Genomic DNA, 13,739 nt, shown 5'->3' with positions numbered 1-13,739 from the left:
GGTCCACATGGCACCATCCTGGCTGCAGGCCATCGGCTTATCGATAGAACCAGCTGGAATTTCAGGCACCCTGGGAGGGATGAGAGAGAGGACGGGGAGGGGGCCTTCCTGGCCTGGAGTCAACTGGACACTACTCTGGGGCGAGAGCCTTCCCTTCCAGCTGCAGAGATGAGTGTGGAGGAGGAGGCCTGCCACTTCCCCTCCCCTCCCCGTGGTTCTCAGGGGCAGGTCTGGGCTGTGGCTGTCATGCAGAAAGCACTTCCAGGGGCCAGCCGGGCTGGGAGGTTCTCTGGGTGTTCGTTTTTGACCAGCGAGGCATTGTTGTAGGGCTGACGTAATTGGTCAAGTTTTTATTGTCAGTTAAGGATGTAAAAGAGAAAACCCAACACCACTTTTTGCTCTCACCAGTATTTCACAATGGAAAGGGAAAAGTCACCAAAAAGAGGAAGGAGATGATCATTTTAGACTGACAGCCTCCCGAGAGAGGCCAGACAGCTTCCTCAGTCAGCCGTTCTGAGCAGGCCACCACAGAAAAGTGTGATGAGTCTTTGTGGACTGGTGTCAGGGGACAGAGCATGGGGGCTTGTCAAAAAGGTGGATCGCCACATCGGGGCGAGGCCAGGGGCTTCCTGACTTGTGAAAAAGATGGATCACTGGCTGGGTGCGGTGGCTCATGCCCGTAATCCCAGCACTTTGGGAGGTCGAGGTGGGCGGATCACGAGGTTAGGAGTTCGAAAACAGCCTGGCCAGCATGGTGAAACCCCCATCTCTACTAAAAATACAAAAATTAGCCAGACGTGGTGACGTGCACCTGTCGTCCCAGCTACTCTGGAGGCTGAGGCAGGAGAATCGCTTGAATCCGGGAGGCGGAGGTTGTGGTGAGCCGAGATGGCACCACTGCACTCCAGCCTGGGCAACAGAGCAAGACTCTGTCTGAAAAAAAAAAGATGGATCAACATGTTGGGGCAAGGCCAGGCCTTCCTGGGAGGAATGTCTTCCCGGTTTTGTATTTCATAGCGAAAATCTTTGTCAGCTTTGCATTCTAATCCACAAGCTGTCTATGTTTGTTATGTCACAAAAGTGTTTTCTTTACCAGTTCGATCTTTGGATCAAAGCAAGATGGAATGTGAATAGTCTTCAGCAAGCTCCAGACACACCACCTGCTCCCCCCCAGTGTCTGTGTGCCCCCGTTTGGGAGTCAAAAGTTGAGTCTGGGGTTTGGAATTGATCAGGTGTGGCATCCTGGCTCTACTGTTCATTAGCTGAGTGACCGCCCTGACCCTCGGTTTCTTCATCTATAAAATGGGACCAAGAGTCGCCACCTCAGGGTGGCCTAGGGATATGAGCCCAACGGGGAGGGAGTTCAAAGGTGGTGGGCCCCCCAAGGTGAATCCTTGGAGGAGAGATTACCTGGTGGTCACGCTTTGCTCTGCGAGCTTTGTGGAGCTTACCTGGAGGGGCACATGTGGGGCCCTCAACTGGGCTCCGTAGGGAAGGAATGGGGAAGGGTCCTCTCTGGAGTGAGAACTGAGCTGGCAGCATCTCCCTCAAGGGAAGGCAAGTTGACAGACGCCTGTCCCCAGAGCCAGCCCCTCCTGCCACCACCTCATATGCAGCCCGGGGGACATGGAGGCCCCAGGTACGGGGGCACAGAGGAGCCAGGGAAGGGGGCTGAGGCCTGGCTCAGGTCCCCCGTTCGGAGCAGCCCTGAGAGTGTGAGCTGAGGGGGAGGACCCCGTTCCCCCAGAGGTGCTGGGCCCTTCCTGATGGGGCTGCGTCTTGCCGCCCTGGGCTCGCACTTCTTTCCCCATCTCTGGTTTTCTTTCCAGCTCCTTCCTCATTACGGGCTCTCCCCGGCCTCCCTCTGCCTCTTGCTTGTCTCTGTGGCTTCTTCGTGGTTCCCCCACCTTCCTACTGTGCCCAGGAGCGACTGGAGGGCCGTGAACAGGTGGCTGTGCCAGGGAGGGTGTGCGTGAGCGTGTGTGGGCGTCATCTCACGCTGGGGCGCCTGCTGCGTGTACACGGCCGAGCTTGCTCTGCTGTGTGGGGCCCTGAGGGCCGGGGAGCATTCTGGCCTCCTGATGGAATGCACTTATCTATAACGTCGTGCCTTTGAGAAGTTGGAAGGCATAGCCTGAAGGGTGGCTAGCCACTCAGAAGTGTGCTGTGTGTTCTGGGCTTGCTTCCTGGGACTCCCTTCCTAGTGTCCCTGGGCTCTGCTCCTAGCAGGAACCTGGGCCACTTCTCCCCTTTGCAGGCACAGCTGGGGCTGCTGCAAGGGGCCCAGCTGCCTGTAGCTTTCTCAGAGAGTCTGGGACCCTCATTCTAGCCCTTCTGTCCTTGGCTGCAGGTCTGGGTGCCCTTCCCTCCCAGCCTGACGGTGCAGCAGCAGCTCTGGTGGGGGGCGGGTGGGGAGAGCCCATAATCATCACCACCAGAGGCCTCAATCGTCACCATCAGAGTGCTAGCTTCTGGGTTAAGCACTGCTGCTCTGAAGTGGCAGAGCTGCCGACACCTCTGTACATGTGACTTCACTGGGTGCTGAGGAGGGAGAGCATTTCCCTGGGCTGGATGAGACTAGGAAGCTGCCCCTTGTGTAATCACCAGCCTGGGGCAGGTGCCACAGCCCACAGGCAGTGTGGCCTCCGAAGGAACACTGCGGTGGACTCAGAGGGCAGCTGCTACGCCATGGGTCTGTCTCCTTTCCCACTTCTTGAAGCAGACAGACGTGAGTGATGATGCTTGTTCACCGCCACCACAAAGCCACAGAATCTGAGCTCTGCTGCTTAGCTCCAGAGCCAAATCCTTTAGTGCCTCAGCCTTTCCTTTCTTATCTCTAAAGCAGGGGTAATAATCTGCGGCTCTGAGCAAGATGGAAAGCTGAAATGCCTAAGAGCAATTAGCATGCCTCTCCACTAAAGGAAATCGGGGCTCCTTGGAGTAATGGCTGATTCCAGGGCTGGGGCAGGGACAGTGCAGGCTGAGCCTGGAGCATCTGCTAGTGCCAGAAAGGAAGGAAGCGCCCGCAGACGAATGAGGACGTGTCCGAAACCTCCCACTGGTTGCACTTGGGATGTATGAGCATTAGAATGAATAATGAACGCAAAACGAAGGACTCACGATATCCTCACCGCCCTCCTCGCAAAGGCAAGACTAGAGGAAGCTCGTCTTTGTGGAATGCCGGGTCACGTGGAGGAGATTGGGTAACAGCGGGTTCCAGCCAAGATGATATTGCAGTGCTTCTCAGACTTCACTGCGCATACGGTGCACCAGAGGGACTTGTTAAAGGGAACACTCTGGTTCAGCAGGTCTGCAGTTTTCTCTCTCCCCCAGGCTCATGGAAGACTGTGATGCACCTGCCCACAGACCTCACACTGAACAGCAAAGCATGATGGATCGTAAAGGCAGTGTGCAAAAAGTTCAACAACTTTTTGCCTTGCCACAGTGACCGTGATTGCCCTGCAGATGACTAAGAGAAAAGTGACCTTTCTTTCCAAGAGACCTGGCAAATACGACTCAGACCCAGCGGTGGAGCTTAACACAGCTGTAGTGCGGTCGGAAGGCTCAGCCTCCCTCTGCAGGACTCTCGCGAAAGCAGCGTTCAACCTGAACTTCCTCACAAGGAAACAATCAGGTGGATCCAGAGTGTGGGGCATTCTCTAGGCGATGGGTTTGCACTCTTAAAAAGACACCAGTATCGCGAAAGAAAAAATAAAAAAGGATAACATCGATAAATAGGCATACGGGGAATATTGTGGACTAAAGGAACAAGAGACCTGATAATCAGAAGCAATATGTGAGCCACAGTTGGATCCTAGACCCAGGCACAAAGAGCATTTGGGGGACACTCAAGGATATTTGAATGTGGACCGTGTGTTAGATGGCATTTTAAGATACATATTGGACGTACTGGGGTGCTCATGGTATCATGGGCATTTCAGAGCATGTTCTTGTTCTTAGGAAATCTGTTGGAGTATTTAGGGGTGAAGTATTCTGGAGTGAAGGTCATCCCAGTGACCCTTCCGCTGCTTACCTTCTGTTGGCTGGGCAAATATACAAATGCAGGAACTGTTTATATAGAGAGAAAAGTGACTGGGCGCGGTGGCTCGTACCTGCAATCCCAGCACTTTGTGGGGGCTGAGGTGGGAGGATCACTTGAGGCTAGGAGTTCGAGACTAGCCTGGGCAACATAGTGAGGTCCTGTCTCTACAAAAATTGAAAATACTAGCTAGGCGCAGTGGCCTGTAGTCCCAGCTACTTGGGACGCTGAGATGGGTGGATCGTTTAAACCCAGGAAGTCTAGGCTGCTGTGAGTCGTGATTGAGCCACGTACTCTAGCTTGGGCAACATAGCAAGAAAACAGAAAAGCAAAAAAAAAAAAAAAAAAAAAGGGAAAGAAAGAAAAAAGCAAATGAATGTGGCCGAGTGGTAACAGTTGATTGGTGAATCTGGGTGAAGGGTAGATGACAGTCCCTATAGTATCCTCTCCACATTCTTTGAGGTTTATACTTTGCAAATAAGGAGGTGGGAGGTTCACATGAGATATGGAGGTGAGTGGTGGGCTGAGAACCTCTTTTCCTCCCTCTGCTCTCTCGCTGGGGCTGTTGCGGCCTCCTGCATGGTACCTAGATTGTTGGAGGCCACCGAGACCCTCCAGCTGGAGGTGTGGAGCAGGCTTAGGCGGCTCCACTGTCAGAGTGGGGATGGGGAGGTGTGAGCAGAGCCGGGAGAGGGGGTCCTGTGCGTCTGGATGCAGGGGCAGCTCGCATTTGAGAGATGGGCTTGGAGGAGGGTTATGTGCTGGGGAACTAGGTGACTATGGGGTCTGTAGGACTGTCCTCAGGCTGGCTCCCTCTGCCCCTGGGAGTTTAATACTCCCCTTGTACCCCTTTCACCACTGCCACCCCAGCCTGATGTGCCAGACAGCAGGCAGCCTCTCGGGGCAGGAGAGGGGAGGTGGAGGGCCTTGTATGCCTTCCCCTGCCTGGGTGCCCACCATGGCCTGCCCATACCAACCCTGGTCTCGGTGCAGACTTGTCCTGCGATGTCCCTGGCATCTCCAGCTGAGTCCCCGCAAGACCTCAGAGCTTGTGACAAGGGAAGCTTTCAGCTGACCATCCTGCCCTCTGTATCCCCTGCAGGGGCCCCTGGAGCACCAGGGCAGAAAGACCCCCAAGACCAGCCCTGTGTCATCAGCCACAGCTCCCCAGCTTGGCTGACGGGAGCTGTGTGTGGGAGAGGGTGGAGGAGGAGGGGCGAGGAGAGATTGACAGAGGGACAGCCCCCAGGAGTCAGGGAGCGATCCTGGACCTAGAGGTGGGGGGCGGGGGTTGGGAGAAGTATCGCCTTTGTCCTGTTCTAGGGGCCCTCCCTTTTGCCTCTTGGGGTGTCTCCCTTGGGACTGGGCCCAGGGAAAGCCTGGCCGGGTGTCTGACAGTGGCCTTCCCCCTGCCCACCCTCCTGTCCTCTGTGTCTGCCTGCCTGGGGAGCCTCGGTGTGAGAACGCCAGGGCAGGAGGGTGTGCATCCTGTCCCTGTGGCCCGTAACCGCAGGCTCTGCTGGGAGGAAGGGGCAAGACGGGGCTCACTTCTCAGCCCGCCCTTCCTGTGCAGGCGAGTGGGGAGGAGATGATGCGGAAGGTGAGGGCCTTATGCATTTTCTGGGGTCTCAGCAGCTGGGTGGTGGGTGCCTGGGAGGGAGATTTGCTGGATGAGGCCCCCCTTCCATGTGTGTGGCTGGGGTGGGGTGTTGGGAACTCTGCAGCCACTGAGATGCCTCCAGCCGCAGCAGGGACGAGGGGTGCCGCTGGCTGGTGGAGGAGCCCCTAGCTTGCTGCCTGGCCCTGGCCAGGACCAGAGTGACTGGGAATGCGGCCCTCACCCCTCCTCCCTTGGGCTTTCCTCCTGGGCCCCTGGAGGTCCTTCTCATGGCCCAGGGAAGTGCTTATCCCTGCCCTGGCTATGCCATTCAGACTGTGGGTGTGCGTCCCACAAGTGCCGGGGTCCCACTGGTCTCTGGGGCCGATGGAGGGATCAGAGACCCCAGGAGGGGCTGCTGGGGCCCAGCTGGGTGAGCCCGAAGACCCGGCCTTCCTCACTGTGGCGGCTGGAACTCCCGGCCCCTCCTGCCTGGATGGTGTCAGGCTGTGTCCTGATTTGTTTGTGCTCACCTGCCATCTGTCACATGGAGATGAGGACACTTCCCTTCTGAGGAGGCGGCCCTGGTGACTTGAAGTGCGTGCATGGTGGGTGGGTGCTGTACGTGGTGAGCTGCTCCTGGCTCAAACAAGACAGGCCTGGGCGCCCTTCCTCCCTCTGGGTTCGGTGGCCGTGCACTGGCTGTGCCCCATGACTCACGCTGTGGGTCAGGGCCTTGCCTGCCACGCAGGGGCTGTTGGAGGGTGGCAGGACTCCCTGTACCCACAGGGAGTGGCTGATGCCAGGGCCTTCTGCCCTCTCACTGGGCCATGAAAAAGGCCTTGGCGGATGGCTGGGGAGGGGCCCCTGCCCGCCGGACGCTCCCACTGAGCCCTTGTGGGCCCTGGCGCCAGAGGCACGGTGCCAACTCAGTGAACCTCCCAGCCTTTCTAGGGAGGAGCCTTGGGCTGGTTGCCTTCCACAGCCGAGGCTCAGCGAGGCTGAACCCTGTGGATGTTTGCAGGAGGAGGTTCTGGAGCTGGCCACGGGGCTACACTTTGTCATTCCTGCCAGCTGCCCCCCTCCCTGCCCTGCCCTGGGGTGTCCCCTCCAAGGCACTTTAGCTCCACTCACATCTGGCCTTGGGTTGAGGACGTGGTGAGAGGAAGCTTTGATAGGAGGTGACTGGGCGTGGCACTGATAAGGCTGCTGGGGCTGTCGGCTCTGTGACGGCCTCTGCTTCCTGGGCCTCTGTGTGTCCCGTCCCCTGCCAAGTTATCACAGGCTCCCCTTTGTTTATCCCAGAGCGAGTGTGCCTGGTAAGGGTGTGATGAGTGTAGGTGGAACGGACTAAGGTGCCCTCCCCCAGTAACCCTGGACAGAGTGCAAATCCTGGCCTGTGCCGCCAGGCCCTCCTCACCCAACTCCTGCTCATCCTTCAAAACCCAGCACAACTGTCCTGCCCAGCTTTCCTGAGTCACTGCTGGGCCAGCCCCACCTGGACACCTGGAGTCCCCTGTGTCCCTCAGTGGTCTGCCTGTGAGCTCAACACAGGGGAGGCCCCACTAACCATGTGTGGAACGGATGGGGTGGGAGATCTGTGTCCCAAGCCTCATGGCCTTGTCCCAGCTCCTGTTCTGGGGCAGGGGGTACCCAGCTTGTTTTTCCCTGTGGTAGCCACACCAGGAGCTCCTGGAGGATGGGGACCCCAGGCCACATCCCTCATGGATGAAATGGGGGTATGTGCAGTGAGGATGGCATGTGGTCGAGGCCAGCCTCGCCCATCAGTCTTTCCTGGGCCTCGGCCATGCTGTGGCCTTGTTGTTCCTCCCATTTCCAAGGTAGGGACACTGGAGCACAGAGAGCTTCAGCAGCCTGAGGTCCTGCAGAGTGGGGAGACCGGCTCAGCCTCAGGCTTCTGTGCTGTCACGCCCTCCACCCTTCAGGGCTGAGGGCTTTCTGTACATTACCCTTCCATTTTGCCTGGGAGGAGCCTGAGACTGAGAGGCAGGGTGTTTTGTTTAGGGTCGTGTCTCTGCCCTTAAAGCCCACAGCTCAGATGAGCAGCAGCCACCGAGAATACCTTGTGTCTGTCCTGTGCTTAGCCCTGTGTGGGTGTCAGAGACACAGAGATGACTGGAAGACTGTCCCTGACCTCAAGCTCTTCCTTCGGGGTAAGGGAGCGAGGTGCACGGGCACATCACGTAGCAGTGAGGAGGCTCCCAGGCTCTGAGTGGTACAGAGTGTTTTGAGGGAAGGAGAGATCAGGGACAGTTCACACTGATGTCACCGAAGTAAGGTTTTGAAGGATGCACAGGAGTTTGCCACGTGCAGATAGATTGTGCGCATCTGTGACTTCTGTCTCGCATCTTGGGATGCCATCAGCCTGGACCCGGTGTGAGGGCTGGTGGTGTCAGTCAGGCCCATCCCCCAGCTGTGTGCAGGCCTTTTAAGAATTTGCCATCTCTTGAATATCATGGGCCAGGTACGGCTCTGCACTTTATAGACATGATCTTTGTGATCCTTGATGAGGGTGCCAGTGTTCACTTCATTTTTTAGATTGAGGCTCAGAGAGTAGCTGTCCCTTTTCCCAAGGGTCTTCTCACTGATGGCTGGAGTCTCACCTGGGCTGGAAAATCTCCCGGTTCTCCAGCTGTCTGTGCAGAGCACACAGCAGTGTTTGGGAACTGGGTCGAGAGTGTGTCTGTCTCTGTACACCTTGGGAGCCCTGGGGGCCAGTGTGGGTGGAGTAGACTGGGGACGTTTGCTGGCTGAGTGTGTCGGTCTTCCTGGGGAGAGGGAGAGCAGGGCGTGGAGGGGGTGTCCTGCCTGGTGCTCCTGCTTTGGGAGCTGGCCAGTCCCTGCCCTGTTTCTGAGAGCTTCTGGCTCTCTCTGGTGGTTCTGGTAGACATCTGGGAGTTCTTTTCCATCGGGTGGTCTACTCCTCTCTTTCGAGGGGGGGTGCTGTGGGGCGGGCACCTGAGCAGAGGGGCTGAGTCGCCCACCCAAGCTCTGCGCTGAGCCGGGCGAGGCACCTCCCCAGCCCAGCCCACTTTCTGGAGCGTCTCTTCTGGATGTGGCTGCCAGGGAGGGGCAGCAGTGGGGAGCCTGTGAGTCGTGCGGTGTCCATTTTCTTGCTCATGTGGGTTTTGTTTTGGTTTTTCTCTCATCCCAGCGTTAGCCCTTGGCATCCAACTGCACTTGCCCGATGGGCTGTGTCCTGACCGCTGTAAAACAGCATCATCGGTGGCTGCCTCCCGGTGCCCACCTGCCCCCTGCTGCCACTCTCACCTTCTCACACCATCCTCTGTGACCTCTTGTCACCTTGCGCAATTCAAAACTCCCCAGTAAGATGCTCCATCTCTGTGGTCTCCTTACCTTTGCTGCAACCTCTCCCCTCTGTCTGAGCTGCCACCCACTCCGGGCAGTCCCACTGACTGCCCAGGCTAGATGAGATCTCCACCGCAGGGTCCCACAGTCTTAAGTGTTCTCTCATGTCAAGACAGAGACCCACATCTCATTCCTCTCTGCTGCACCAGCCAAGGTGCCCAAGGCCAGGCACAGAGCAGGTGCTTGGTGAGAGATGGCCAAGAGCAGCTGGCCTTGCCAAGGCTCCTGGACCGGGCGGGGGAGGTACAGCAGGGCAGCATGGGCCTTGAAAGGGTCAGCAGGGTGGGAAGGGTCCTGGCTCTGTCCTGGTACCAGGCATCCCTGGGTCCAGGACCCTGGCCTGGGCCCTGGGCAGGCAAAGCTGGTGTGCCTGGCAGCATGGGCTGGCTCTGGGTCTTGGAAGGGAGGGTATGTCTGCAGACCTGCTGGCCTTGGCAGCTGCTGGGCTGGCCTCTTGCTCCTGGGGCTCCCCTCTGCTCCTGAGCCCACCTTTTTCTCCCTTCGCTTTCCACTCACACCCCCTACCCCCGTTTCCTTCTCGTTCTTGTGAGACCTTGCCCACTGCCTGGGAGAGGACCCTGCCGAGACATCAGCGTTGGCCTTCTGCTGCCATGATGGAGATGCCTCCCGGGCTGCGAACGGGTGTGTCCCGCCGCCGTCCTGGTCTTCCTCTCTGCTCTCCTGCAGACACATCTGGCACGCCTCATCCCTTTTCTGTGCCTCAGCTCTTTGTTGTTTTCTTCTCCTGCTCTTTCCTACCATGTCCCCGTCACCACTCTTTGCCTCTGTATTTTGTCTCCTTGCTCTCACCTCTCTCTCCGTCGTGTGGAGCTCTGGGGTTGGAGGAGCAGGGCCCAGAGAGGGAAGTCTGGGAGAGCGTGGTGGTCAGCAGATGCTCCCAGGGTCCTGGGCCAGCGCCCTCCTTTCCTAGAGCTTTGCCCTCTCCTGGTGCGGCTCCCCTTCTCTGCCCTTGCCCACCTATCCTTCATCTCTTTCACCTCCCCTCCCCCTCCCGACACAGCTGAAGGAGGAGGACAGCTGCCACTCATCATGGGGGGTTGTGGAAGGTCCACCTCTGAGACTCTTGGTTGGGAGCAGAGCTAGTGGCTGTGAGCTCATGTGTGTGCCCTTGTGTATTGTGTGTGTGGGGTGTGCAGAGCAGAGTGCCCGGGGCAGGTCACATCTAAAAACCCAGTCAGATTGGAAGCAGACTCTGCGTGCCCCCCGGCAGTTCCTGGCCACCCCTCGCTGACCTCCTTGTTCCAGGATGGATCCTGCTGGTTCAGGGCCTGCTCTGCTGTTGCCTGTGGCATTCATGGGCCTTGGACCCAGGGAATAGAGTCATGTAGAGAAGTGGGGCTGCCCCTGCTTGGCCCCGCCCCTGCTTGCCTCACTTTTCAGCTGCCAGGGTGGGGGCGGAGCACCCAGGGGTACAGTGTGAGATCGGCAAGGAGGGTGCCCGATCCTTCCTGCTGTCTTTGAAGCCTCCCTCCTCCTGGCTGTGGTTACTACGCCAAGCCTGTCCTGAGCTCCATTTTTGGCCTGTTGTCAAGCCCTGGGTAGAGGGTGGGGAGGCCCGAAGACCTGGTGGACCCAGCCATGCCCTGGGGGATTGCAGCCCTGGGTGGGGACCCTGGGCTGGGTAACGGTGGCTAGAGGCTTCCCAGACCCCGGTCTGTGCTGTTGGTGACTGAGCATTCTTGGTTTGGCCACTCTCCTTTCCAAGGTAACACTCTCCCCTTCTCTCTTGGCTTCGGCAGGTTCTCCAGAAGCTGGGGAAGGCAGATGAGACCAAGGATGAGCAGTTTGAGCAGTGCGTCCAGAATTTCAACAAGCAGCTGGTGAGTGTGGGTGGCCCTTGGCCTTAGGGAGTTTGTGAAAATTTGGCTGCCAGGTGGAAAATGGTACAAGCTGAATTTGTGGAGTACGAGAGCTTGGAGGAGGATAATCAGTTGTGCTGACAAGATCATGTAAGACTTCCTGGAGAAGGCAGCCCTGGCAATGCATGCTGGGAAAGAAGAGGGTTGGGGTATGTATGCTTTAGGTCCTTGGTAGGAGGCATAGAAAGGGTAGTTGGGGGAGGGGGAGGGTGCGATGGGAGCAGGCAATAGATTGTGGCCAGACTCGGGGAAACTTTGCACGTCAGGGGCAAGTGGGAGCTATTGAAGCTTCTTGCCAGGAGAGTGGCATCTGCAGCGGTTAGCGTGGGAGCAGAGCAGGCTGGATTTGATTTGGGCATCTGCTGAGCATGGTGTGTGCCTGGCTCTGTGGCAGGCTGAAGGCTGGGCTGTTGGGAGGCGTCCACAGCCATCTCCAATTGGCCCGGGAGCATTCTGAGAGAGGGCTGAGAGCAGCTGGGAGGGCTGGGGAGCAGCTGGGAGGGCCGGGGAGCAGCTGGGAGGGCCTGGGAGCATTCTGGGAGTGGGCCAGGGAGCATTCTGGGAGAGGACTGGGAGCATTCTGGGAGATGGCCGGGAGTAGCTGGGAGGGCTGGGAGCAGCTGGGAGAGGGCCGGAACATTTTGGGAGAGGGCTGGGGAGCATCTGGGAGAGCTGGGAGCATTCTGGGACAGGACTGGGAGCAACTGGGAGTGCTGGGAGCATTCTGGGAGAGGGCGGGAGAGCAACTGGGAGGGCCAGGAGCATTCTGGGAGAGGACCGGGAGCAGCTGGGAGGGCTGGGAGCATTTTGGGAGAGGGCTGGGGAGCAGCTGGAAGGGCTGGGGAACATTTTGGGAGAGGGCCGGGGAGCAGCTGGGAGGGCCAGGAGCATTCTGGGAGACGGCTGGGGAGCATTCTGGGAGAGGGCGGGAGAGCAGCTGGGAAGGCCAGGAACATTCTGGGAGAGGACCAGGAGCAGCTGGGAGGGCTGGGAGCATTTTGGGAGAGGGCCGGGGAGCAGCTGGGAGGGCCACAGGCATTCTGGGAGAGGACTGGGAACAGTGGGGAGAGGCCCCAGGGCCAAGTCGGCCTTGGCTTGCCAGAGGGGCTCAGCCTGACAGGCTTCCCTGGACAGGGACTGGGGAGCCACCTTGGCTGCTTGTCCTTTAGGCCAGTTATGGGAGGAGTTTCAAGGCCCAGGTAGACCCTGTGGCAGGGATATCTACTGCCTCTGTGACCCTGGACAATTCCTTCCCAGGGCCCCTTGGGCCTTAGTTTCCTCACCTGCAAAATAGCGGCTTGAACAAGAAACATGGTCTTCGGTTCTGATTCCATCTCTGGGAAGTCCCACAGCATGTCCCTGCTCAGCTGGCTTCATTGGGTTGTGGGTTGCTCTGAAGGCCCTTTAGGAGTTGCTGTGGCCATGGGCCAGGAACTGCTGTGTTTGACAGACATCTTTGCAATCCTTGAAATGGGGGCTGATATTCTCCTCATTTTGCAGATGAGGCACTTGAGTTTCAGAGAGGTTACACACATCTTCCAAGGCTATGTAGCTGGTGTGTAGCTCTGTGGCCTTTGGCTCACTCTTGAGTTTCCTCTCCGGAGCTGATCCCTTGTCCTGAGGGCAGCTGGCTAGGCTGGGGAGACAGGTTAGGGGTGGAGTTGGTGGGGCCCCTTAGAACAGGCTGAGCTGGCCGGGCACTGTGGCTCATGCCTGTAATCCCAGCACTTTGGGAGTCCGAGGTGGGCAGATCATGAGGTCAGGAGTTCGAGACCAGCCTGGCCAATATGGTGCCTCTACTAAAAATACAAAATTAGCCAGGCGTGGTGGCATGCGCCTGTAGTCCTAGCTACTTAGGAGGCTGGGGCAGAAGAATCTCTTGAGCCTGGGAGGCAGAGGTTGCAGTGGGCCGAAATCATGCCACTGGACTCCAGCCTGGGCTACAGAGCGAGCCTCCAGTCTCAATACAAACAAACAAACAAAAAATAGGCTGAGCTTTGACAGAGTGAGGGAAGCACAGTTGGGAGCTGAGGCTCTGTGTGGCCTGGCCCGAGGGCTGAAAGCACAGTGTTGCTGTGTCCACTGTCCCTCAGAGTCACCCTCTCTGGGTCTCTGACTCTGGGCAAGCAGTCACTCACTGCTCCTTGGACAGAGGGGTTAGACAGAGAGGCCAGGGCTAAAGATAGCCAGTGCTTCAGGCTGCCAGGTGGCTGCTGGGCTGTGGGTGTGGAGCAGTCCTGAGATGGGCCTCTGTCTGCCCTCAGGCTCGGGTTTGGTGAGGTGGCTGGCTTTTCAGGGGCCAGGGCTGGCAGTTGGGGTGGGGGTTTTAAGGTCGTGTTCAAGGCCGGGGCTAAGGCAGCCAGCCAGTTCTGGATTTGATTGGTGTGTGGGGATGGCAGGGGGTGGGGGTGGGGGTGGGGACCAGGAAGGAGTGGGGCGAAGGTCACTGTTGTTGGGGGAGTGAATTCAGGAGGCTGCAGTGGGCTTGGGGGCCCTGGGAAAGGAGAGACAGAATGGGGCGTGGGAAGACTGGAGGCAGAGCTTTTCTTTGCCCCTTATTCTGTGAGCCCCAAGCCTAGTGGGCCCAGTGCTAGGAGGGACAAAGATGGCAGGTGATTCAGTCTTTAAAGAAGCGAAAACTCCCACCACTTCCTATGGCAGTGGGGGGCCCTAGGAGAGGGTGTAGATCACCCTGCTGTCACCTGCTCTCACAAGGACCCAGGTGCACAGCCCCTCCTGGGCCCACCAGGCGCTGGTCACAGGAGCACCCCTGCCTTCTGCCGCTGCTCTGAGAGCCCATGGGGCCTGCTTTCCCCTCCCCCAGAGTACCGCA

General features: G+C 58.2%; 1 protein-coding gene across 24 annotated transcripts in view; it reads left to right on the top strand.

Annotated features, from left to right (window-relative positions):
- The window catches only part of BIN1 (bridging integrator 1), a 59,165-nt gene that overhangs the window by 19,721 nt on the left and 25,705 nt on the right, over positions 1-13,739 (top strand). For 21 of the 24 annotated variants that reach the window (XM_033231853.1, XM_033231844.1, XM_033231837.1 and 18 more), the window contains exon 2: positions 10,787-10,867. In XM_033231853.1, coding sequence (XP_033087744.1) covers positions 10,787-10,867 — 81 coding nt within the window. Of the gene's footprint in view, positions 1-5,292; positions 5,640-10,786; positions 10,868-13,739 lie in introns of those variants that run through there. The other 3 variants (XM_033231854.1, XM_033231852.1, XM_033231834.1) reach the window with 1 other exon arrangement.

The sequence above is a fragment of the Trachypithecus francoisi genome, unplaced genomic scaffold (genome assembly GCF_009764315.1).
Source record: "Trachypithecus francoisi isolate TF-2019V2 unplaced genomic scaffold, Tfra_2.0 Lachesis_group13, whole genome shotgun sequence".
In the NCBI taxonomy this organism is placed as follows: Eukaryota; Metazoa; Chordata; class Mammalia; order Primates; family Cercopithecidae; genus Trachypithecus; species Trachypithecus francoisi.
The sequence above is the reverse complement of the archived record's forward strand: the minus strand, read 5'-3'. Positions and strand labels throughout refer to the sequence as shown.